The 23,712-nt window shown below is 49.4% G+C and overlaps 3 protein-coding genes across 9 annotated transcripts; 1 reads left to right on the forward strand and 2 right to left on the reverse strand.

Annotated features, from left to right (window-relative positions):
* Nucleotides 1–201: 201 nt before the first annotated feature.
* Nucleotides 202–13,584, reverse strand: Septin12 (septin 12). 3 transcript variants are annotated; one of them, XM_063226432.1, is made up of 11 exons: nucleotides 13,442–13,584; nucleotides 13,092–13,221; nucleotides 12,763–12,957; nucleotides 10,336–10,461; nucleotides 10,185–10,266; nucleotides 8,217–8,354; nucleotides 7,952–8,069; nucleotides 7,764–7,859; nucleotides 1,472–1,568; nucleotides 612–663; nucleotides 202–522 (listed from the first exon to the last, which is right to left on the reverse strand). In XM_063226432.1, exons 2-11 carry the CDS (start codon nucleotides 13,111–13,113, stop codon nucleotides 306–308), a joined length of 1,143 nt encoding a protein of 380 aa, XP_063082502.1. In that variant the 5' UTR covers nucleotides 13,114–13,221; nucleotides 13,442–13,584; the 3' UTR covers nucleotides 202–305. The 3 variants fall into 3 exon arrangements, with proteins under 3 accessions (XP_063082502.1, XP_063082503.1, XP_003478196.1); XM_063226433.1 differs by having other exon boundaries at nucleotides 203–522; nucleotides 13,152–13,221; XM_003478148.2 differs by lacking the exon at nucleotides 13,092–13,221 and having other exon boundaries at nucleotides 203–522; nucleotides 13,442–13,576.
* Nucleotides 13,585–16,708: 3,124 nt separating this feature from the next.
* Nucleotides 16,709–17,580, forward strand: Smim22 (small integral membrane protein 22). 4 transcript variants are annotated; one of them, XM_063226439.1, is made up of 4 exons: nucleotides 16,709–16,832; nucleotides 17,052–17,190; nucleotides 17,271–17,350; nucleotides 17,483–17,580. In XM_063226439.1, exons 2-4 carry the CDS (start codon nucleotides 17,067–17,069, stop codon nucleotides 17,522–17,524), a joined length of 246 nt encoding a protein of 81 aa, XP_063082509.1. In that variant the 5' UTR covers nucleotides 16,709–16,832; nucleotides 17,052–17,066; the 3' UTR covers nucleotides 17,525–17,580. The 4 variants fall into 4 exon arrangements, with proteins under 4 accessions (XP_063082509.1, XP_063082507.1, XP_063082508.1 ...); XM_063226437.1 differs by having other exon boundaries at nucleotides 16,761–16,864; XM_063226438.1 differs by having other exon boundaries at nucleotides 16,768–16,860.
* A 263-nt stretch (nucleotides 17,581–17,843) lies between these two features.
* On the reverse strand, nucleotides 17,844–23,708 carry Rogdi (rogdi atypical leucine zipper). Of its 2 annotated transcripts, XM_063226435.1 has the most exons (11): nucleotides 23,425–23,708; nucleotides 23,279–23,350; nucleotides 22,496–22,578; nucleotides 22,263–22,317; nucleotides 21,574–21,654; nucleotides 20,839–20,934; nucleotides 19,564–19,662; nucleotides 19,113–19,226; nucleotides 18,979–19,028; nucleotides 18,756–18,882; nucleotides 17,844–18,373 (listed from the first exon to the last, which is right to left on the reverse strand). In XM_063226435.1, the coding sequence occupies exons 1-11, from the start codon at nucleotides 23,467–23,469 to the stop codon at nucleotides 18,332–18,334; spliced, it is 864 nt and encodes a 287-aa protein (XP_063082505.1). In that variant the 5' UTR covers nucleotides 23,470–23,708; the 3' UTR covers nucleotides 17,844–18,331. The 2 variants fall into 2 exon arrangements, with proteins under 2 accessions (XP_063082505.1, XP_063082506.1); XM_063226436.1 differs by lacking the exon at nucleotides 20,839–20,934.
* Between the last annotated feature and the right edge of the window lie 4 nt (nucleotides 23,709–23,712).

Below are 23,712 nucleotides of genomic sequence, written 5' to 3' on the forward strand. Positions count from 1 at the left end.
GGCTAGCTTGTGTTGGGGCTGTAGCTCAGTGGTAGAGCACTTGCCTAACAATTACAAGGACCTGAGTTTAATCTCTAGTACCACAGAAAACAAAACAAACAAAAAAAACATTGCCAAGGTTATACTCCCAGAAAAGCACTAGCCTAATGTTTGCAAAAGTCATTTACAGAATGCCTTTTGTCATCAAAGCACAGTTATTTATAAAAGACAATGTCCACCTTTAACAGATGCTCTAGGACACAGTGTGTGTTGGGGGCTGGCTGCTGAGAACTTGGGGACCCCAGCGGGCCTGGATCTTTTGGAGCTCAGAAATCATACTTGGGCTCCTCTTGGGCCTGCTTGCAGGCCTTTGAGGTCCTGGGTGAAGTCAGCTGTCCAGCAGAGGCGTGAGCCAGGTTCATGGGGGCCAGGTTCACCCAGCCTGGCCCGCGTGGGAGCTGGTGGCTCTCGTTGAGTCTGACAACACGGTAATTCTCATAGTGGATGTTGTGGGTGATGTCCTTCAGGTCTTGGAGGTGGGAGCTGGGCAGTGGGAGGCAAGTCAGCCCCAGTCGTGGTGGCCCCTGGGGCTCCCTTTCCAGTGGTCCAGCCCCAGGATGTCCCAGGCTCACCGGATGAGCAGATCTCTCAGGAGAGGAAACTCGCAGTGCGCCATGTTCTCCACTGTGAGATATGGTGCTAAGTGGGGGCTGCGTAGCTGCCATGCCCTCTGAGAGAACTAAGTAAGCACCTGGTCTCTACGTATGCCACCTGAGACCCACCACTGCTGTTTCCCCATGTTTCTCACTGTGTTATTCCACCTCCCCTCCCCTGGTTCGTTCATTCATTAATTCTTGGGCCTGGTACAGTTCTTCCTACAAAAAGTTGTTCAAACTCCTCTTCACTATTATATCATATTATGCTTTTTGTACCATGGATAATATACATATATTTCTACTACTGAGAACAGTAAATTGGGGTCCAGCTCCCTCACTTTCCAGCCCCTCCCCTCAGCAGAAGGCCTTCCAGCTCCCTAGGCTCCTGCTTCCTCCCTGCTCTCACCAGTTCCCTTCAGTTTCTTCCTCTGCCATTGTTTCATTCGCCCTATGGGGACAGGGACTCATCAGTCCTGCTTTTGTTTTATTCCTTTAGGAATTGCACAAAGCGGTCCCAGGCACTTAGTAGGCTCACAGTAAATTCAGTGAGTGCTGGAAGTTGTCCAAATGATGGCACTAGCTTCTCCAAGCACCTTGGGAGGTTGATGTTGCCCTAACAGCACCCATTTCACTATGAGGAGAAAGCCTCCGTGATGTAATTTGCTCAGGCCTCCCAGATGGGAGGGGGGATTTCTCAGGTATCTGTGTGAGGGCTACCTGTCTGTGGGCTTAACCACTCAGGGCCAGGAAAAAGTACCCAGTATGCCAAAGACATACGGCATATCTTGGTTTCCAACTTGCCTTCACCTGCATCCTCCCAGGCTCCCAGCACTGACCTTCAATGATGCCCCAGTTGGTCTTCCGGCCCAGGACACACCTCCCATTCACCAAGTGCTCTTGGTCTGCTCCCACCACAGCAAATGGGATCCGCTCCTAGGGGCAGTGGAGGTGGGAGGATGGGTTGGTAGGGGAGGCCCCGAGGCAGGAGGAAGACACTGTCCTTTGCTGAGATGAGACTAAAGTTCTAAGGAGGTGCAGGCCTGTCATCCCAGCATAAGGGAGGCTGAGGCAGGTGGATTGCTGGGAGTTTGAGGCCAACCTGGGCTACAAAGTGAGCTTAAGACCAGCCTAAACTTCACGGTGAAACCTTGTCTCAAAAAAGATTTTAAAAAATTGTAAGGAGTCCAAAGCCACAAAAGCTAATACCATGCCTCTGTTGCCTTATCTGTAAAATGGAGACATGTACAAGACTGGCATAGGGCTTTGTGAGTAGTATTAAAGTTATAACAGAGTAACTGTTGGAAACTACCTTTTTGTTTCTTGTGTTTTAAAAAATAGGATTTTATTATGTAGTCCAGGCTGGTTTTGAACCCTCAGTGATCTTCCTGCCTCAGTCTTTCTGGGGCTGGGATTACAGGTATGTACCACTATGCCTGGTAAAAATTGTGTCTTTTTTTTGTGTGTGTGTTTTTCATTTTTTATCGGTACCAGGGATCGAACTCACAACTGCCTGCTTGCAAGGCAGGTGCTTATGCCGCTGAGCTAAACCCCCAGCCCCAATTGTGTCTTTTTTAATAGTTATGGTAATAATATAATCTTGGATCCGGGGGTGTAGCTCAGTGGTAGAACTAGCACTTGGTAGGTACAAGGCCCTTTGAATATAATGATAAATAATGTATTAACTATTATCATTCTCATTATTTTGTTATGAAATTTTAATTTTCATAAAAATTTTTTCTAAAGTGGCTTTGTAAACCAGGCCCTGGCAACCCGTGGCCCACAGTAACACTGGGCCTGCTGCCTGGTTTCCTTCAGAGAGTTTTATGGGCACACAGTTAAGCCCATTCATTCCCCTTCTCTGGTCTGCAGCAGCTGTGAACCACAATAGCAGAGTTGTGTAATCCCAGCAGAGACTGTCTGGCCCACAGAGTTTGAAACATTTACCTTCCCAATTGAGCATTGGAAGTTAAACCCAAGGCCTTATGCATGCTGGTCCTGAATCAAACTCAGGACCTTCTCAAAATGTTTGCCAAGCCCACACTACTGTAACATCTAGCTGCTCTATTATAGGTACAAGTGGAAATCCAAATTTGCAGTCTCCAAAGCACCATACACGTTATTTATCTATTTTGTAGTACTGAATAGTGAAACTAGTGTCACTAGTACTGAATGACATCCCGTCATTTTTATTTTTTATTTTGAGACAGGACTCACTAAGTTGCCCTGATGAGCCTCAAACTTGCAATTCTTTTGCTTCAGCCTCTTAAGTACCAGGGTTACAGGCACATGTCACCAAGCTTGGCTATTATTATCACTATTATTATTATTATTATTATTGAGCATTGGGAGTTAAACCCAAGGCCTTATGCATGCTGGGCAAGCACTATATACAACTGAGCTGTATCTCCAACACCTATTTTTACTTTGACGAGGTAACTTGTATGGGGAATAAGATTAATAGTAATAACTATAGTTGCATGCTTATTATGGGCCAGCCCACTCTAAATGCATGTGTTTGAATGATTTACTGAGATGTTGAATATGTTCTCCTGGTCATCCCCATGCTCTCTTCCAGCAGCGACTGGCCTGCTTCAGGACAGAAAGCACAAGCTGGTGGAGACCAGGCTTTTGGAATCTTCCACAGGAAACTGGGTTCATTGCTTCAGTGGGAAGGGGGAGGAAGGGAATCACCGATGAGAAGTGAGGTCTCCATGTATAGATGTACAATTTGGACACAGCTCTAAGAGACAACTGGCCATGAACCTGGGTGGGACTGAAATCACATGCAGACCCAGCTGTGAAGGAAGCACTCTCCCTACTCCTACTGTGGAGGTTAGCAGAGTCCCTGGGAGAGAGGTTGAGGCCTGGGGTCTGCAGGTGATGATCCTAGTTTTGTAGGATCCAGACAGACTGACAATGAATGTGCCACACAGGTGGCAGGATGGGGGCTTTGGGTAGGAATTCAGCTGATTTGGAGAAAATCAAAATGGGAGGCTGTATGTTGTTTACCTCTCTCCTTTCTTTCCCCCTTCTTTTTGTACCAGGAATCGAACTCAGGACCTTACACTTGCCAGGCAGGTGCTGTGCCACTGAGCCATATCCTCAGCACTCTTTCGTTATTTCTTTCTTTCTTCCTTCCTTTCTTACTTTTTAATAACAGCTTTATTGAGGTATAATTCACATATATAAATTCTACTCTCTTAGGGTGTATAGCTCAGTCCAGGCATGGTGACACATGCGTATAATCCCAGCACTCTGGAAACTTGAGGTAAATTTGAGCCTAGACTAGTCATTTTTGTGACTTAGCAAAACCTTTTCTCAAATTCAAAGAAGGGCTGGGTCCCTGGGTTCAGTTCCCAGTACCACAAAAGCAACTAACCAACTAACAAACTAACTAACTAAAGTGTACAGTTCAGTGGGCTGTAGTATATTCACCAGGTATGCAACCTTCATCACTAATTGTAGAACATTTGCATTACTCCAAAAAGAAAACCTACATCCATTCTCCCCTACCCCCAGCCTTAGGTACATATTAATCTGTTTTCTGTATTTATGGATTTGCCTATTCTGAACATTTCATATAAATGAATTTAAATTTGTATCTGACTTTATTTATTGTTTTGTCTTTGAGACAGGGTCTCACTATGTTGTTCAGGCTGGGCTTGAGCTCACTTTGTAGCCCAGGCTGGTCTCGAACTTGCAATGATCCTCTTGTCTCAGCCTCCTGATGGCTGGGATTATAGGTGTGCACCACCACACCTGGTTTATCTGACTTCTTTCAATGAGCACAGTGTCCGTGCCTCCTTCCTCCCTGTGGCCGAGCACTGTCCCATGGTGTGGGCACCATCCCATGTTGTTTTTCTCCAATAATCTGTTGATGGGGAGTTGGGTCATTTTTACTCTTGGGCTGTCATGTTTAGTGCTGTTGCGGACATTCATGGACAAGTTTCTTGAGCAGTCATGTGTTCTTACTTTCCTTTGTGTGAATGTATGTCTTCACGAATGTGTTTGTGCAACTTGGCAGTGTGGTTACTGGGTCATAGTGTGACGGATGTCTATGCATTTGAGGAGCTGCCAGGTGTCTCCCAACCTGCTGCACCACTGTGCTCCCCACTAGCAGTGTGTGAGGGTTCTAGCTCCACTGTGTCCTGGGCAACTTTGCTTTTTATTATGGCTGTTTGCTACAGTTTGAGTGTGATTAATCTATTCTGAAACTCAAGTTCAGGGGCAAGAAAATTTTGCTAGTGATTCCTCAGGTAAATAACTAATATCTAGAATAAATAAAGAACTAAAAAAAATTAAATCTCCTAAAATAAAAGAGTATCAAAAAATGAGCACCTGAAACATATAGACCTTTCTCAGAAAAAGTACAAATGGCTAATAAATACATGGAAAAATGTTCAGTATCTCTATTAGAGAAATGCAAATTAAAGCAACAGTGAGATTCTACCTTACTCCAGAAAGAATGACATCGAATAATAATGAATGCTAGTGATGCTAGTGATGTTTCCTATTTGTGGATGGGAGTGTAAACTAGTATGCTCGCTAAGGAAATCAGTATGGTGATTTCCCTAAAAAATAAAACAAATTCCATCACACCCTACTATTTCCCTACTATGTATTTTGTAAAAAAAGTTAAAGACATCATACTACAGTGATACACATAATTCTTAGTAGTTATATTTTGGAAACAGCCTGTATGTCCATCAATAAAGAAATGGATTTTTAAAATGTGGCATTTATACATATTGGAATACTACTCTGCAAAAAAAGAAAGATAAACTAGAGTCATTTATATTAAGTTAGATGCAATTTGAGACTATAATGTTAAGTGTGACCATAATCAGACATGTAAACTTAAGTATCACGTAGTTTCTAACATTTTTTTTTTTTGTCTTTTTCCTTTTTATCGGTACCAGGAATCAAACTCATGACTGCCTGCTTGCAAGGCAGGCGCTTTGCCGCTGAGCTAAATCCCCAGCCCCAAGTATCACGTAGTTTCTGTTAGACAAGAAACCTAAAATATGAATGAGCAAATAAAAGATAGATAATAGTAAATAGGGAGACAGATCTTTTGTAAATGAGAAGGGAAGGAAGATGCAAGGAAGAGGCAGGGAAGGGGGTGAAAAAAGAATTAAGATGCATGATGGACATGTACTAACTCTCCCCAAGAAATATAATCATTCACCTCCCCTCCCTGGCAAGCGGAGGCAGGGTGGCAGCCTGCAGCCCTTCTGGGGGAGAACCAGCAGTGTCTCCTGAGATCCACGCCATGTTAGAACTGAGGACGCTGTGAAAACAAACGACCATCCTGCCTCCCTGCTTAGCAATAGTGAACCTACTGCTACATGGCCTAGAGTCAAATATCCCACTTCCCCTAGCCTCCTTCTCCTCCTCCTCCCCGCCCATTAGCAAGTGGGAACCAGAAATCTGAGCATCTCCTGGGAGACTGACCATAGCAAATAAGGGGGACTTCCTTCTACCATTTCTTTGAAGGCAAATATTTTTATTACTGTTTTGTTCTTTTCTGATTAATGGTACTGCTCTATTCAATATTCTGTTTTGATAAGTTCTATATTTCATCTCATTTTGATATACGGGATTGAAAGAACAACTATTATAAAGATAACAAAATATACTGTGATACCTATTACTGTTATCCCGGTAACCTGCTGTGAAGTTCTGTACCAATTTCACTGTACAATCTTAGTTGGCTTTATTTTGACTTGGTCTGTTGTATACTTTCAAAATAAAAATTAAAAAAAAGAAATATAATCATTATGCTCTGCAAACATGTACTAGTAAAAATAGAAATTGAGAGAAAAAAACTCCAGCTGGAGGTGATGGCCACTGCAGCAGTGTTGGGAGGTGGAGCTCAGGCAAAGCTGTATGGAGGGGGCAGAGCCTTCCTGAGTAGATTAAGGAGGTGTGCAGATTGAGCTGTTGCTCTTGTGGAACTAGATGGGTTACCCTGAGAGCAGGCTGTTACAAATTGAGTTAGGCTCCCCTGGTTTTTTCCTTGCTTTCTCTCTCACCATGTCACTGCTCTGCACACATCCACTGTCCTTTCCACATTTCTATGAGGCCCTCACCAGAAGCCACATAGATGTGGTCATGCTATCTTGGACTTCCCAAACTGTGATTTAAATGAGGTTCTTTCTTTATACATTTCCCAGCCTCAAGAGTTCTGTTATAGCAATAGAAAACTGACTAAGTGGTCACTCAGATGAGCGTGGAGTGGTCCTCTCACTATGGTTTCGATTTGCATTATTCTAATATCCTTTTCAGTCACTTGTAGCTCTTTAGAGAAATAACTATTTGGCTGGGGATTTAGCTCAGTGGCATAAGCGCCCGCATGCAAGCGCATGGTCATGAGTTTGATCCCCGGTACAAAAAAAAAGAGAGAGAGAGAAATAACTATTCAGATCTTCTGTTTGTCTTTTTGCAATGCCGAGGATTGGACCCAAAGCCTTGTGCATGCTAGGAAAGCACCCTACACTGAGCTACACCTTCAGCCCTCACCCTTGGCACGTGTGCACACATGTGGGTGTGGCACTGGAGACTGACCCCGGGCCTTTACACTGAGCTGTATCCTCTGCTCTTTTTACATTTTTACTTTTTATTTTGAGACAGAATCTTGCTAAGTCACTAAGCTGCCCAGACTGGGCTTGAATTTATGATCCGTCTGCCTCAGCCTCTGTACATCCCCTATAGGTATGTACCACCATGCCTACCCCTGCTTCCACTTCCAAATTGAGTTGTCTTTTTATTGTTGAGTTGTAAGAATTCTTTTTTTTTTTTTTTTTTGGTGCCGGGATCGAACTCACGAGCTTGTGTTTGCCAAGCAGGCACTTACGTTGCTGAGCTAAACCCCTGGCCCTGAGTTGCAAGAATTCTTTACATCTTTCAGAATACAAGCTCCATATTAGACTGTGATTGTGAACATTTCTTCCTGTTCTGTAGAAATGGATGCGGAGTCAAAGGATAAATGGAAATTCTTGTCTGCTGGAAATACTGTATATGCACATTTCCCTGACTTGTAGAAGAAGTGACCCCTCAGATGGAGAGGATGAGTGGAAGGATCACCAGCCTCAGTCCCACCAGCCTGTGGCCCCTACTGCCTCTTACCCGGATCTTGCTGTTGAGAATCCTGTCGTTGGCATCCTCATCGAAGCGCTTCTGTGGATACACATCGATGCAGTGACTTTTCAGGTCTTTCTGGATCTGGGGCCCAAACACAGGAGACTTCAGCCTGGTCTGCCCATTCTTCCCTTTGGTACCCAGATCTCAGCCCTGTCTTGGGACAACCAGATCACCCTGCTTCTGAAGGCCTCACGCTCCTCGATGGTCAGGCTGTCAGCCCGGGCAATCACGGGTACCACGTTCACAGTCCGGCACAGCCGCTGCAGGAACTCAATGTCCAGAGGTCGAAGGCTGCCCGGACAGGGCAGGGATAGCAGTGGCAGTGCCATTAAATGTATGAATGATGGGAAAGGCATGCTGGAGCCTAACCTGAGGACCCTTCTCTTTCATCTCCACCCCATGTGGGTAGCCCTCCCCGGGGTGCTCCAACAACCTCACCAGTGTCCAGTGGGTGGCACGAAGTACACACAGCAGTGCACCCGGGTGTCAGGGATGTGACGCTGGCGAGTGATTAGAATTTCCTCCTGCAGGTACTGCTCATACTGCTCATTGATGTAGCTCAAGATGGGTTCCCAGCTGACATGGAGATGCCGCCCCTCAGATTCCCATCACAGGACCTCTGTCATGCCTCCCTGGGCCTCTGGATGGTCTACTCTTAGGATCATTCTATCACCCTTTCCCATTCCCTGTGAGACACACTTCACCCCACCATTTTCAGCCTGAGTTCTCAGTGTCCTGATCTGTAAAACGGGGACAACAGCAGCAATTGCTTTGTATGAGAGAGGTGAGCATTGAATGACAGTTGGCCTCAGCCTGGTCCAAGCCACAGTTGACACTTGCAAGACTGCTGCAAGTCTCCTGACTCCCCTCTGTGGATTCCTCCCTCTGGAATAGATTATTTCCCAGAGGAGTCTGGGAGGGGATGTGGCACAGTGGTAGAGGGGTTGCCTCATTCTGTGAGACCCTGAGTTCCATCCTCAGCACCACAAAACTAAGACAAAACAAATCACATCCTTTTTTTCTGCTCAGCTTCCAAAGTCAAAGTCCCTACACTGCTCTACAAAGTGCTACACCTTCCCACAAGCTTTTCCTTCCTGCCTTCTCCCTGTCTCAGGCATCAGGCTTGCCCCATCTCAGGACCTTTGCACTTGCTGCTTCCTCTGCCTGGACCACTGTTCCCTTGCACACTCACATGCCTCCCTTCTTCTCTCCAGGAAGTCTGCCTCAAATCCACCCCTCCAGGAGGGGTACTTAGCATGTGCTCTACCACTGTGTCGTGTCACACCCCAGCTCCCATCTCCAGTGTGACCTCTTTCATACTGGTAAACGTTCTGACTCAGCCAGGCACGATGGCACAGGCCTGTAATCCTAGCTACTTGGGAGGCTAAGGAAGGAGAATTGAAAGTCTGAGGCCAACCAGGACAACTTAACAAGATCTTGTCTCAAAATAAAATGGACTAGAGAGGTACTTTGACATTCCCTGGTTAAATACCCAGTACCCTCTCCCCTCAGAACTTGACTGCATCATGTATATTAGGTTTGGCTCCCCTATAATTGATTTCATTCATCATCCGTCCTCCCTGTGCTCCCTCTTCTACTGAGGCTAGCGTGTCTACCTGTCTTGTTCCTCACTGGAATGCCCATGTCTAGAGCAGAGCTCAGCACATAGTAAATGCTCAGCAAAGCATCACGTGTAGCGCCAGCTTCACAGAAGGGCCACAGCGCATTCATACAAGGTGCCAAACTGAGAAGGCTGTGGTCTTAACATTTTTTTGATGGTGCTATTGGGAGCTGAACTAAGGTTGCTTTGCCATTGAGCTGCATCCCTAGAGCTCTTTATTTTTCATTTTGAGATAGGATCTAAATTGGGAAATTGCCCAGGTTGGGCTCACACTTGGATCTTTCTGCCTCAGCCTCCTGAATAGCTAAAATGACAGGAATGATACCATATAGTACTTGGTCTTAATAATTTTTGAATTAGGAGAGCCACATTGTCATTGCACTGGATCCCACAAATTAAGCAACTGATCTTGGATGTGTGTGTGTGTGTGTGCTCGTATGTGTGTTACCAACTCCTCTCAGGGAGTGTGTTCTTACTCCCAAGTTACTGTGAAGGAAAACATGGCTCTGAGAGCTCCATGACCCATCCTGGCTATGTAGCTGGGGAGCAGTCTGACTCTGGGGGTGCGGGCATCTGCACCTTGTGATACGCAGCCAGCCTTTCCTGAGGCTCACTCTGTACAGATGGCCAGCTGAGGCCTTCGTGTACCACCCTCTCCACAGTGTGGAGGGGGAGATAAGGACACCCACTGCACAGACAAGGAGACTGAGGCTGGAGGAAGACGCTTCCTGGGACCTCCCAGAGGTCAGAAGGGCAGCAGCAGGTGTGGGCTCTCTTGGACCCACCACTTGTCGTTGTTGATCTGGTCCCCGAAGCCAGGTGTGTCTGTCACTGTGAGTTTCAGCTTCAAGCCCTTCTCCTCGATGACTGTGGAGGGAGGGCAGAGGGTGAGCTTGGCCTGGGTGGGGCGGCAGGGAGTCAGGTGGGCTCACTCACCGTGGGTCACTGAGTGCAGCTGCAGCGTCTGGGGCGTGGGTACCCCCAGGCCTGGCAGGGTCGACTTCCATACTTTGGACTTGAACAACGTGTTCACCATTGTGGACTTGCCTAGCCCGCTCTGCCCTGGGAGGCCAGATGACAACAGTCATGGTAGGTATTTTAGGCAGCATCTCTCAAACTCTTAAATAAATATCATTTTTTGGAAAATAAACCTGGGGGCTGGGGATTTAGCTAAGCGGCATAAGCGCCTGCCTTGCAAGCAGGCAGTCGTGAGTTCGATCCCTGGTACCGATAAAAACAAAAAAGACAAGAAATAAAAAATAAAAATAAAAAATAAACCTTTGTTTTGGTCTTTTTTTGCTCCTGGGGATCCAACTCACGGCCTCGCACTTCCCAGGCAGGTACTTGTGCCACTGAGCTAAACCCCTGGGTCTTATTTTGTTTTTTTGAGACAGAGTCTCATTATATTTTTCAGACAGGCCTATGTATACTAAGCTGGCCTTGAACACATGGCAATCCTCCTGCTTCAGCTTCCTCAATTCTGGAATTACCAACTACCTGGCTTGGAAAATAAACTGTTTATTGACAAGTGCATGCTATTATAAGTGTCTCGTTCAGTGCTCTCCTTGTTTCTTTATGGGGGTAAAAAAATTTTTTAAATCAGTACTAGGGATCAAACTCACGACCATGTGCTTGCAAGGCAGGCGCTTATGCTGCTAAGCTAAATCCCCAGCCTTATGGGATAAAATTTATATTAAAAAATTAGTTGTTTTTTTCACTGGGGAGCAAAGTCAGGAGCACTTTACTGTGGAGCTATAACCCCAGCCCTTTAAAACTTTTAAATTTATTTTAGGAGACAGGTCTTGCTATATACTTCAGGCTGGTTTTTTTTTTTTTTTTTTTTTTTTTTTTTTGGTGGTACCAGGAATCAAACTCAGGACCTCACACTTTCCAGGCAGGCACTTATGCCACTGAGCTAAATCCCCAACCCCTTCAGGCTGCTCTTGAACTCACCATGTAGCCCAGGCTGGCCTTAAACATTTTTTTTTTTTTTTTTTTTTTTTTTTGGTACTGAGGATCAAACTCATGACCTTGAGCTTGCTAGACTTGTGCCACTGAGCTAAACCCACTGAGCTAAACCCCTGGCCCCGGCCTTGAACTTTTTTTTTTTTTTTTTTTTTGTCTTTTTCGTTTTTATTGGTACCGGGGATCGAACTCACGACTGCCTGCTTGCAAGGCAGGCGCTTATGCCACTGAGCTAAATCCCCAGCCCCCAGCCTTGAACTTTTAATTATTTCTCAGCCTCCTGAGGAACTGAGATTACAGGTCCGGGATACCAAGGCCCACTCTTTTTAATTTTCTTTTAAATTTTGAGTTAGGGACTTGCTATGTTGCTCGGCTGGGTTTGAACTTGATTCTCCTGCCTCAACATTCCAGAGTGCTGAGATAACAGATGTGTGACACCATGGTGCTATTTACTATTCAAGTGCACAGTAAAGTGTTGTTAACTATTTTTACAATGTCATGTTAACACCCCCTTTACCAGTTCCATGACATTTTCATTACCTCCAGTGAAAACCTTGTACCAGGCTGGGGATTTAGCTCACTGTTAAGTGTGAGGTTGTGAGTTTGATCCCTGAGACAAAAAAAATCCAGCTCTGTACCTCTGAAGCACTCACTCCCTTTCCCCGCACCCCAGACCTGGCACCTACTAAGTTACTTTCTATCCCTAATGGATTTATGTATTCTGGACACTTTCTGTCAATGGAAAATATACAGTGGGGCTTTTGGGCCTTGGTTCCTCTCCCTTAGTATAATGCTCATTCATTTTGTAGCATATAGCAGCCATTCTTTTTCATGGATGAACAATATTCCATTATAGGAATAAACTGAATCTTGTTCATTCATTGATAGGCAGCTCAGCAATTTGTTTTGGTATGTGTACAGCAGTACTGGTGATTAAATCTAGGGCCTTCTCATTGTGTTATACCTCCTATCTGTTAAAAAAAATTTTTTTTAAGACAGGCTCTTGCTAAATTGCCCAGATTGGCATTGAACTTTTGATCTTCCTGCCTCAGCCCTCCAGAGTGCTGGTATTACAAGCATATGCCATCATACCTGGATAGCTCAGTGAATTTTTACAAACTAATCACATTGAATCAGCATCAGTAGCACTGTAGTAAGACCACGCCTGGGTCACTAAGCCCAGCAGTCTGACCCTCTCCCCATTATTCCTTGTCATTTGCTTGGAACTCTATGGATAATTTTTGTCTCTAATGGCTTCTGTCTTCCTGATTTTCAAGGATGACACTCTCACAACATACCAAGATCAGGACCCCTTAACAGATGGGGAAACTGAGGCTAGTGAGCTGAGGTGACATATTCAAGCCCAGTGTTCAGGAGCCCCCTGCTTCTCTCACTCACCCACCACCATGACGTTGAACTCAAAGCCCATCTTCATGGCCTTAATCTTCAGCTGGTCCAGCACTGCCTCAATGCCCACAGAGGCAGGCATCTCGCAGGGTGGCGTCCTGGGGCTTGAGGGCCTCGAGGAGCAGGGGGAGGGGGATTGCCTCAAGCTGTCCATGGGACCAAGGACACAAAGATCCCTGTTCCAGGCTGTAGTTGGGAGAAGGCCTTGTTGCTGGGGCTTGCAGGACCCTGCAATGCTCACTCTGGTACCTAAACACAGTGCTCTACAAATAGCCACCACCCTTTATGCCACCCAGGTGAGCCCAAACCCCTGTGCTCACAGTTGGAGAGATTGAACCCCATCCCAAGGTGTTCTAGCCCCAGAGGTCTGCCGTTTCTACCGTTTGGGCAGGCAAGATGATCCACATTTGTCAGTGCCCAGGGGCTGTCACAGGAGTCCTGGAAGGGGCCCTTGGGAGTGGGGGAAAGGGGCGAGGTTCTTGTCCTAGCAGAGAACTTGGAGGGCAAGCTGTGCCCCACCCTGCCCTTGGCAGGGACACACAGAATTGGCAAAGACAGGGAAAGGAGAGGCATGAAGGGGATGAGATACTCAGAGACACAGAGGCTGAGACCAGGCTGCAAGGGGCAGGCAGGCAGCCTCTGAGGGAGGAAGGCTGGGAGCCAGCTGTACCTCACAGAGGCCTGGAAGAGGATATCTGTGCACCTGGCAGATGAGTTCCTGTGGAGCTTAGGGCAGACAGCAGGCCTTAGTGCATGCTTTAAGGGGGAGGGGAGAGGTGGCCGTTAACTGCAGAATCTGAGCTCCATCCCTCCCTCCTGTGACCCCACCCTCACGCCCTCAGTAGGAAGGGAGCCAAGGAATGTGAACAGATCTTTTAGGCTTTTAAAAAACATATTTATTTTGTGGTATTGGGGATTGAATCTAGGATCCTCATACCAAACTGCATCTCTGTCTGGCTTTTTTTTTTTTTTTTTTTTAATGTCGAGAGTTGAACCCAGGACCTCACATTTGCCAGGTAGACACTTGGCCACTGAGCTAACTTCCTGGCCCTGATTTGTTTTTTTAAAATACTTTTTAGGGCCAGGGATTTAGCTCAGAGACATATGCGCCTGCCTTGCAAGCACATGGTCATGAGTTTGATCCCTTGTATCAAAAATTTAAAAAAAAAATTTTTTTTATTGTTTGAGACAAGGTCTTACTAAATTTCCTGGGCTGGGTTTGAATTTTGATCCATTTCCGCTTCTAGACAGTTGGGATTGCCGGTATGTGCCACCATACCCGGCTACCCTCTAGGCCCTTTACACTGTTTGCTCAGACTATCATACTCAGGGTGACCCTGGCTAATCACACATGACTCCCTCTTAGAGAAGGTGCTGAAGTCCCCAGGGCAGCACCTTACACTGAGACCACCAGCTGGCAAATGTCAGAGCTGGATTTAGACTCTGCCAAGGGGAAGGAAACTGAGGACCCACAGCCCCAAAGCAGAAGATCTCTGTGTTTCCTTTGGTCCATCAATTATTGGCACCATCAAATTTTAAACTGCAGCCCTGAAAAACCAAGAGTTCTGATGGGATTGTTCTGGTAGCCCTGGGGTATTCCCTTATTCAGTAGTCACCACCCTTCAGAATAACTGCAACCGCCACCCACAGAGCCGGTTGCTCAAGGACACATGGGGAGGAAAGGGCACAGCTGGCCCTCTACCTCTAGCTGAGTCTTGTTTGTTCATGGGAATGTCTGCATTTCCAGTGTCTTAGGGATGACAGCCAGGGCCACCCTCCCCTCCTTAGATGGCATGACCCCTCTGACTACTGCCACCTGTGAAACCGAAACTCTAAAGGCTGCAGGATCTCTGAAATAGAAGGGGTTATTGAGCCATCAGAGATGCTACCCAGAAACAGAGAAGACCATGTCCTAGCACAAGTACCTGCAACTACCTGGAGAGGCAAGCAGTGGTTGGAAAGGCAGGTAAGAGAGGTTTCATACATTTTGGGGAAGGAAGACAGTGCAACCTGATTTGGCTAAGGAGAAGCGGATGGGAGAGGCCAGGCGTGGTGGAGCATGCCTGCAATTCCAGCACTCTTAGATGCTGAGGCAGACAGGTTGGTTCAAGCCTAGCAACTCAGTGATTTAGTAAGACCCTGTCTAAAACAAAATTTAAAAGAAGAAGAAGGGGTAGCTCAGTGAGAAGGGCCTAGTTCAATCTCCCAGCACTGAAAAAAAAAAGGAGGGTGGGAGAGGAGAGCCATCAGTAAGACGTCCCTGTTGCTTCTGGTAAATTGAGACAGCTCACTATTTCCTTATTCTGTGCTGGGAGTGGAACCCAGGTCCTTGTGTGTGCTACTAGGGAGCTACACCTCCAGTCCGAATTCCCCTTTCCTTTCAGTCCTCCCCCATCCCTACTGTCTCTCCAACATGATGCTTCTTTCACCCAGCTCCTCTCACCTTGTTCTTTCCTACCTGCTGTCTGGTTCCTGCCTTTGCAAATCTGAGCAGTCCTTTGCCCCAGGACTTGGGGACCATTTTCTGTAGAGGGCCAGATAGACCCTATTTCAGACTTTGCTCTTCAGGCCTAAAGTCTGTGTTGCAACCACTGTTCAATTCACCTGAGACCACCTGTAGGTAGACAGGTCTCACTCTGTTCTAGCACAGCACTATTTACAGACACATGGTGCTGGAGTGTGCGCCCTGTTTGATCCCCAGTCCCCCTGCCCCTCCAGCCCTGCCACCAAGCTGTTCACTGTGACATTATCCTGGGTTGGGTGCTCCCTCCACTGCCCTCACTCCTGGGATAACAGAGGCTTACCTGTAAAGCTCAGAAGGGGGAGTGGGCAGGAGGGGCCAAGGATACAGCAGAGCTTGCCCTGTAACAGGGTCACAGTCAAGGGAAGTCTCGCAGGTCCCACTGTGACCAAACCTAAGTGAGGGCATTACTAGTGGAGGACACCATGGTCCCAGTGACCCGAGAGCTGGACAGAAACAGCAGGCTGTACTTCTGGGGACATCCCCTAAGGAAAGAAGCCTCTGGGCAGAGAAACATTTCCTCCAGAACATCTACCCTGTGTGCGTGACAAGTACTTGTGGAAATCAGGGGAAATGCCCCAGTAGAAGCCAAGAGGGATTCACTAGATTGGTGACAATTTGAACATCAACCGTAGCCTTATCAAATATTCCCAACATGGGGACAGCTAATATTCCCATTTTACAGATAAGGGAACTGAGGCAGAGGGAGTTGAGGTAACCAGTACAAGCTCACAAGTGGGTAGGTTTAAGGGCTGAAAAAGGCAAGGGATAGATTCTCCTCTATACATCCCCATCAGTCCCCATGTTAGCCTGTGGCCTTCAGAACTGAAAGGTAATAAACTTGTGCTGTTTGAAGCCACTGAACTTGTCATAGCTTGGTTCTGTAGCAACAGGAAATGAATATACAGAATGTGTCAATTGGGCTGGTTGCTTGAACTTCACTAAGGCATACATTTTTTTATGTGTGACCTGGGAAAATATGAGGCAAGGCATATATAGTATAACGTTAGGTGTTTTGCTCCTGTTAAACTGAAAATCACGTGATCAAGAAATTGTGTCCATCTGTTTTACAGTCCGGTCTCAAGGCTCAACACTGATTGGTCCCTGACAGGCCATGAAAGCACCAGAAAGATGCTTTCTGGGGAGGCTTAGCGATGTCAGGATCAAGTGGCCCAAACCTTTGAGTTTCGGGGAAGCTCATCTGAGACACTTTCTTTGTAGGGATTATTTCAAGGAAAACTACTAGGAAAGGGACGGGACCCAGCACAAGCTTTCCCTCCTTCCGTCTCCCACGGCCTATATGCTTCTCTCCCTTCCTTCTTTCACCCAAGTCAACAGTGGTTTAATGCCCACCTATTCTCAGCACCTCATCTGATACATTAGAAGACTACACCAGCTAACCAACCCAAGGAAAATCCTGGGAAGGAGGCAGCTGCCAGGCCACAGCCCTAGGGCCTGGGAGGGCGGAGCTGGTTGCCAGGGCCTCAGGTGATGTGGATCCGGAAGTAGGAAACAGTCTGAGCCCAACTGGGGAGCGCAGGTGGGGAAGCTTCCTAGACGCTGCTGAGGCAGGTGGGGTCCGTCTGCTCAGGACTCCCAGGGAGGGAGGAGGCTGGCGGAGGGGGTGGGAGCTGCCCAGGAGGGGGCCAGGTGAGGAATGGAATTAAAACTGGCCTTGGGGCGCTAAGGGAGGTAGAACTGCTGGGGCCTGGGGCAGGAGCAGGGCCTGTTTTGAGGTGCCCTCTGGGGCCCCTGACAGGTGGCTCCCGCTGGGATGAGTCTGTCCATGGAGGAGCTCGAGGTCACAGCTCAGGAAGTGCTGGGAAGACTGAAGAGCCACCAGCTGTTCCAGTCTGAGTGGGACACTGCTGCCTTCGTGGTCTTTCTCACTTTTGCGGGTGAGTGGTGGCCACTGTCTCCAGGTTGCCCCATCAGCCTCTGTGCTGGGGCTACATTTGGATAACTGCCCTGTCCCTAGGCACTGTGCTGCTCCTGCTGCTTCTGGTCATTGCCCACTGCTGCTGTCACTGCTGCTGTCCCTCCACCAAGCCCCGGAAGGTGAGACCCAGGAAAGTGATCGGGGAAGAGGGTCCTGGGGGAGATATGCTCCTTCTGTGCAGGGGTGGGCAGAGGACCATTTGGGATCAAGGAATGGCTGCCACACAGGCCCTCTCTGTACCTCTCTTGCAGGAAAGACCCAAGGGAATAGATAACTTGGCCATGGAACCCTAACATTAGACCCTTGGCATGTGTCCTGATGCCAAAGAAACAAAGCTTGACTACTGTGAGCCTGAGCCTGGACTGTGTCTCTAGACCTTGCAGGTGGGCAGCACAGGGACTCGATGCTCCATAAGGACGCCAGTGTCCCCCTAGGTCACCCCGCTCATGGCCTCAGAGATAGGGCCTGAGCTCTTGATCCTGTCCTGCCTGGCCCCATGGCAGCCTCAGGACCCTGTCTCAAAGGTAGGTTTGTGGGGAAATCTGGCCCTGGAAACGGGGGAGGCTGAAAACAGGGAGACCCAGCCTGGTACCCACAGACAGAGACAAGGGCTCCAGGCAAAGTCTGATTTTTATTTCTCAGAGGCTGTGTGTTGAGGCTTCAGAAGAAATGTCCCAGGCATACAGCTCATTCACAGGCCGGTTCAGCAGATGTCCCTCTTCCTGCCCTCCCAACGCACAGCTCAGGGCCCCACCCTCAGCTGGAGCTGAGTGGCTTCCCCCTACAACCCTGTGGCAGCTGGAGAGGAAGGAGAGGCCTGGCTTGGCCCTACCCTGAGTCCAAAGGTTCCCAAGATTCCGGGAGGGAAGGGCTGTGTGTGTGTGGCCACCTGTTAGCCCCACCTTCCTGAGACAAAACCTCAACCAAACACAAACACAACCAAACCCAAAACCAGTGAGTGTCCTTCCTCCTGGCAGCAGCAGTGCAAATGTATGGGGCAGGGCCAGTGAGGAGATAAATAACACTATGAGGAGTGTGTGGGTGGGAAAAAGGATCCTATGGGCAAGAGCCACCCTCCCAGGCACAGGCTCCTGGGGAGCTCAGAAGGGTCTGTAGCTCCAGTAGCTGGAGAACACGGAGATCTGTGGAGGGAGGGGCACAGTTAGCAGAATCCTGGGAGTGTGGTCATCACCCTCCAAGGCTCCCAACGAGGTCTAGGTCAGTGCTGGGGAGAGCATTGCTCCCAGGAGCACTCTGGTCTAGCTGTCTGGTGTGTGGTATACTGGCTTTTTTTAAGTACTGGGAATTGAACTCGGGACGTTGCACTTGCCAGGCAGGTGCTTGTGCTACTGAGCTATATCCCCAGCCCAGTAGTTTAAGACCGGGGGGGGGGGGGGGGGGGGCGGCACCTAGGACATATGACAAAAGCCCTGGAATCTCTCTCCCCAGAACAAATGGACTCAGCAGTTCTGCCATCTGGCGGGGGGTTGGAGACCCTGTTCCCCCACAGCATCCCCAACACACCTTGTCCTTGAGTTGCTGGCAGAGCTGCAGGGAGACAGTGAAGTAGACCAGAGCATCATTGAGCCAGGGGATCACACATTCCACCTTGTGCACATGACTCACCTCCAGGCGCTGTGAGCCCCACTCACTGGGAGATGAGCGGTGGTCTCTTGAGTGGGCCTGGGCCCAATGCCTGGTGCAGCAGGGTGAGGGGAGGTATGCCACAACCCCCCTGTGTACTTACAACATGGCCCCTGGGCTGTGTAGCACCGCACCTCCAGCTGGGCGGAAGTTCTAGGTAGAGGAATAGCACCTGGTCAAGTTTCCTGAGGCCTTGGGGTAGGCACACTGTGTAGTGCAGGGTCGGGGTCCACTCACCTTGGTGGAGTTGGGCTGCAAGGTATGCAGCTGGTACACGGTGAGGCATAGCTTGTTTAGGTTGATATAGACGTTGACTAGCAGATCGGAGGGCAGGGTAGGAGCAAACATCCGCTGGTGGGTAAGAAGTGGAAGGTGAGAGCCCACTCACCCTAGACTATACTTGTGGGAGCACAGCTTCTGTAGGATCACCGAATGGGGATCCCAGTCTCTACTCTACTCCTCCCGCCAAGAGACAGTACCCTGGGACCCTCCTGTGCTGCTGGTTTGGGATCCTGGCCCAGAGCAGCGTTAACACATTTGGTGGACTGGGGACAGAGGCCTAGAACCCCACCAAGAATCTCTACAGACACAGACTTTGATCAGCTGCAGTCAAGGGGATGGCACTCATGTCCCTCCCACAAACAAGCTCTGGGCTGGTCAGGGAGCTGGGGTTGGTCAAGGTACTGACCGTGAGGCCACTGGCTGCGATCTCAGGCAGGGTGAGGGTAGCTGGGGTGGTGAGCCGGTTGCGGGCCCTGGTCAGTTGCAGCATCACAGCATCCATGAGCTGGGGAGGTGGATGTACAGCTGCTGTGCAGGATTGGGTCTGGTCCCCACTCCTGCTGGGTGTCATGGTTCTCATGCCTGACCCCCACAGCCTCAGCAGGCATGACCTCATTCAGGAGGTTCTGTGTAGGGGCTCTGGTGCTGGCCCCAGAGGGGTAAGGATTCTGGGAGCTAAGTCCCAGAGAACAGGCTTTGATGAAAGCAATGAAGAGCTTAGTAGAAGATAGGACAGGAATTCGGCTTGGGTCCAACTAGCTAGGGGGAGTGTCCTGGAAAAGGTAATGGGATGGCTGAGTTGAGGTCTTGAGTTTTTGCAGTCGAGAAGACTGAGACTCCCAAGGGTAAGCCACAGTGGACACGAAAGTCATCTGGAGGCCTCCCTCTTTTCTGGGCGATGGAGCAAAGCCTTGGGCTACTCCTCAGAGCCTCAATGTCCATGGACTCCAAAGGTGAACCAGTTAAGGACATACAGCAAATTAGGGGCAGAACTGAAGCACAAGTCCCAGGAATCTAAGTCAACTCTCCCACAAGCTTTGTAATTTTGTTTCTTCAGTACTGTACTGGGGATTGAACCCAAGGTCTTTACACTGAGCTATATCTCTAGACCTTTTTTTGTCTTTTTCCTTTTCATCGGTACCGGGGATCGAACTCATGACTGCCTGCTTGCAAGGCAGGCGCTTATGCCGCTGAGCTAAATCTCCAGCCCCGCTTTTTTAAATTTCCAGACAGGACCTTGTTAAATTGTTAAATTGCCCAGACTGGGCTCAAAATTGCAGTCTTCCTGTCTCAATCTTCCAGAGTGCTGGTTACAGGCATGTACCACCACATCTAATTTCATTTTACAATTAAAGACTTTTACAGCTGTGATGACTGCTATAGTAAGTAGCAGAAGTTGGCTGGCACTTGCTGGGGGCCACTTTTGCCTGCATACCACAGTTAACAGCTACAACAGCTTGTCCCTATTTTACAGGTGAGAAAACACAGGTACATTGTGACTAAACAAGTGACTACATTGCACAGTTCACAGCTGGGGCCCAGGGACTGGATCTCAGGTTGTGAGCTGCTATGCTGCATGGGGACATGTGAACAGAGTGGAAAGAGCCTAATGCTACACCCTAGGCATGAGGGCACAGGGCCAGAGGTGTCCAGGGACCCAGGCTAGGTCAGGGCAGTTCACCTTGAGGACTTCAGCACCTGTCTTGAACTGATAGCTCTCATCTCGGTGGGTGAGGAGGTAAATGGCTTGGCTGACATGGTTTCGGGCATCCTGGATCTGAAAACACCATCCACCCAGCAGTTATTAGGCTAGGTCTTCTCAGCATGGTTCCAGGGCCCACAGCACAGGTCCAGGGCAGAGCCACTCTTGGCCTGACTTGGTGGAGGGCTGCAGCCTGACCTGCCCCTTTCCCCAAAGCTGCTCTCTCTGTGCCCCAGAAGCCAGGCTCAGACTGCCAGGGGCTGAAGTAGCCCTGTTCTCTGCCCTCAAGGAACTCACCTAGAGGAGACAGAGACAGTGACAAGTCTGTAAGACTACCCAGGAGGAAACCAACAAGTGGCATGGGAACACAAAGGAAGCGTTGTTGGATGGGGTCAGAAGAGCTGGTGGAAATCAGTTGGGCCTAGGTTTGGTTCCTGAGCCACAGCAAGTGCCTGGAGGCTCAAGCAGGGGAATGGCTTGTGCACAGGAATATCAGCTGTCCCAGCAGGGTCAGAGGGTCCACAAGCACAACAGATCCCCTATTTCCTGCACAGAGAAGGCTGTGGGGCCCTTGCCACTGCCTCTGCCTAGTTTTGCTGCTAAGAAAAGCACTCTCAGGCAAGCTGTGTGGCTACAAATCTACTATCCAGGCCAGCTCTGGGGCAGCCAGAGCTGAGCCTGCTCCTGCCCTGCCCCTCCTGAGCCTGTGGTTACCTGTTGCAGCTTCCATTGCTTGTCCTCCCGGAAGGCCAAGTGCAGCAATTGGTTGTTCCGGGGCATCTTCAGGTTCACATCCTGACAGGAAGAGTGAGATAAGCAGGGTAGGGAGAAATCTTCATGCTTTTGGCTACTCTGAACTCTGAAGCAAGGGTAGCTCAGGTGAGGAGCTCTTGAGGTGTCAGCTAGAGGTAGTGGTAGAAAATGGGGAGGTCAGAAAACAGGAACTCAGGCCCAAGAGGAGCCACAAAGAGGAAAAAGGGAAAAGAGATGGAGAAAGAAAGGTGGTAGGGGAGGGTAGCTATCACATGATGGTGGCCAACAGACAGAAGGCATGACAAAAAGTGACTTTTCTCCAGGCCTGGGAGCCTGACAAAGGGCTGGACTCGCAGATCGGTGCTCAGATGTTGGTTGATTCGACTTTGTTTCAGGGCTAGCTGGATCCTGTCAATGTTCATGCTTCACTGGGTCTAGGAGTCAGGCTGAGCCAAGTGCAAAGCAATTACTTTCCTGCACCTCTCACAAAATTCACACTCCAGTCCCACAAGAAGTGTAGGGGCTGCTGTCAGAGGTCAAGAATCCCGTCCAGACTCACCAAGCTGGCTGATGGCAAAGCTAAGCAGGAAGCCCCCATGCTATTCCCAATGGCAAGATGGGAAGGGGAGAGGGGAGTTTGAGGGACTCACCGCCTGGCTGAGGGCATCTCCTTGCAGAGTCAGCACACCCTTCACCTGGTCTGTGCTACAACATGTGGGGGTCAGAGGGGGACCACTGGTGGCCCTTCCTTCTGCCTCTGGCTTGTGTCTGGCTGTTCCAGCATGCACCACAAACCCATCTCTGTAGGGTACAGCCGCAGCCAAGCCTCCTGTCCCCAAGCACCTCTACCAAGGCCCTTCCTCTACATTTCTGCATAGCTTACCCACAGCTGCCCAGGATGAAGTTTTCCTGCTTGACCGGGCCCTCAGTGCCTGAACCAGGCAGAGTGAAGCGCAGAGAGGCCTCCTGTGGGAGACAGAACAGCTACAGCTCTTTCCAGAGAGCTCCATACCTGTAATAGCTGGGGAATGCGTGGTAGGCCGGCCTGACCCAGATCTTAGCTGAGGTGGGTGGTTGCACTCTGGCCAAGGCCCCACTCCCACAGCCTGAACCTCAGGGCCCAAATAAGCTCAGATCTGGTCATTGCACACTGAGCACCTACTCTGTGTCTCCTATGGGGAAAGCAGGACAGTGGTCTCCTGAGCTGAGGTTCTGGGTATGGGGAGCACAGTTTTGACCCCACAAGGCACCGGTTTACTTATCATAGTACCACTGCTCATTGCTTTTGTAAATGAGGAAAAAGGGGCCCATAGAGGTTGAGTAACCTGAGATCGCACTGTAGGGAGAAGGGCTAGCAATCCTTAGCTCTTAAAGTACAGACCATAGCTTCAAAGAAAGCCTTCCTCGCTAGATAAGGGAGGAAGGGCTTGCTCTAGTGGGACCCACTGCACTCACATAACTGCTAGTGTTAACTGAGTACAGCTGTGCTGAGGCCACTACTAGATTATGTTCAGCGAGGCAGAGGCCTTGTCCTCACCGCTATGCCTAGCATTCTGCGGTCGCCCAGGCAACAGCCGCATCGTCACTAGTCGCAGGTGCACCGTGGGAGGAAGGGCAGGCGGGGGCACAGCGAGTGCAAAGGTCCAGGGGCAGCCTAGCGCGTTACCTTGAGGATGTCCTGCAGCTGCCTCAGCACAGCATGCACTTCGGCGTGCAGCAGCCAGCGGAACTCCTCCTCCTGCGGACAGCGCTGCGGTCACAGCCCGCCCGTCGCCCGCCCGTCACCCACCCGTCGCCCGCCCGTCTGCTCACTAGGACCGCCCGCTCCGCTGCCGTCGCTGCCATCGCGGTCGCCATCGTCGCAGCTGCGGCCCAGCGCTGTCGCGGCCGTCTTCCCGACGACGGTACGCCGCGCCAGTGCCTGCCCTTAGCGCCGATTGGCGGAGCGAGTGCGGGCCCCACCCTCAGGCCGTCTCCGAGTCGGCAATTGGCCGGCAGTTCACGAGATCAACGGGATTCCCAGATCGAGGCTGCGTATATTGACACTGCCGGCACCTGCCCTGGGAGCGGTCGTGCAGGGATCCCACAGACTGCAGCCAG

The sequence above is a fragment of the Cavia porcellus genome, unplaced genomic scaffold (assembly GCF_034190915.1).
Source record: "Cavia porcellus strain 051 isolate PalLab524CR breed Dunkin Hartley unplaced genomic scaffold, mCavPor4.1 scaffold_16, whole genome shotgun sequence".
Classification (NCBI taxonomy): domain Eukaryota; kingdom Metazoa; phylum Chordata; class Mammalia; order Rodentia; family Caviidae; genus Cavia; species Cavia porcellus.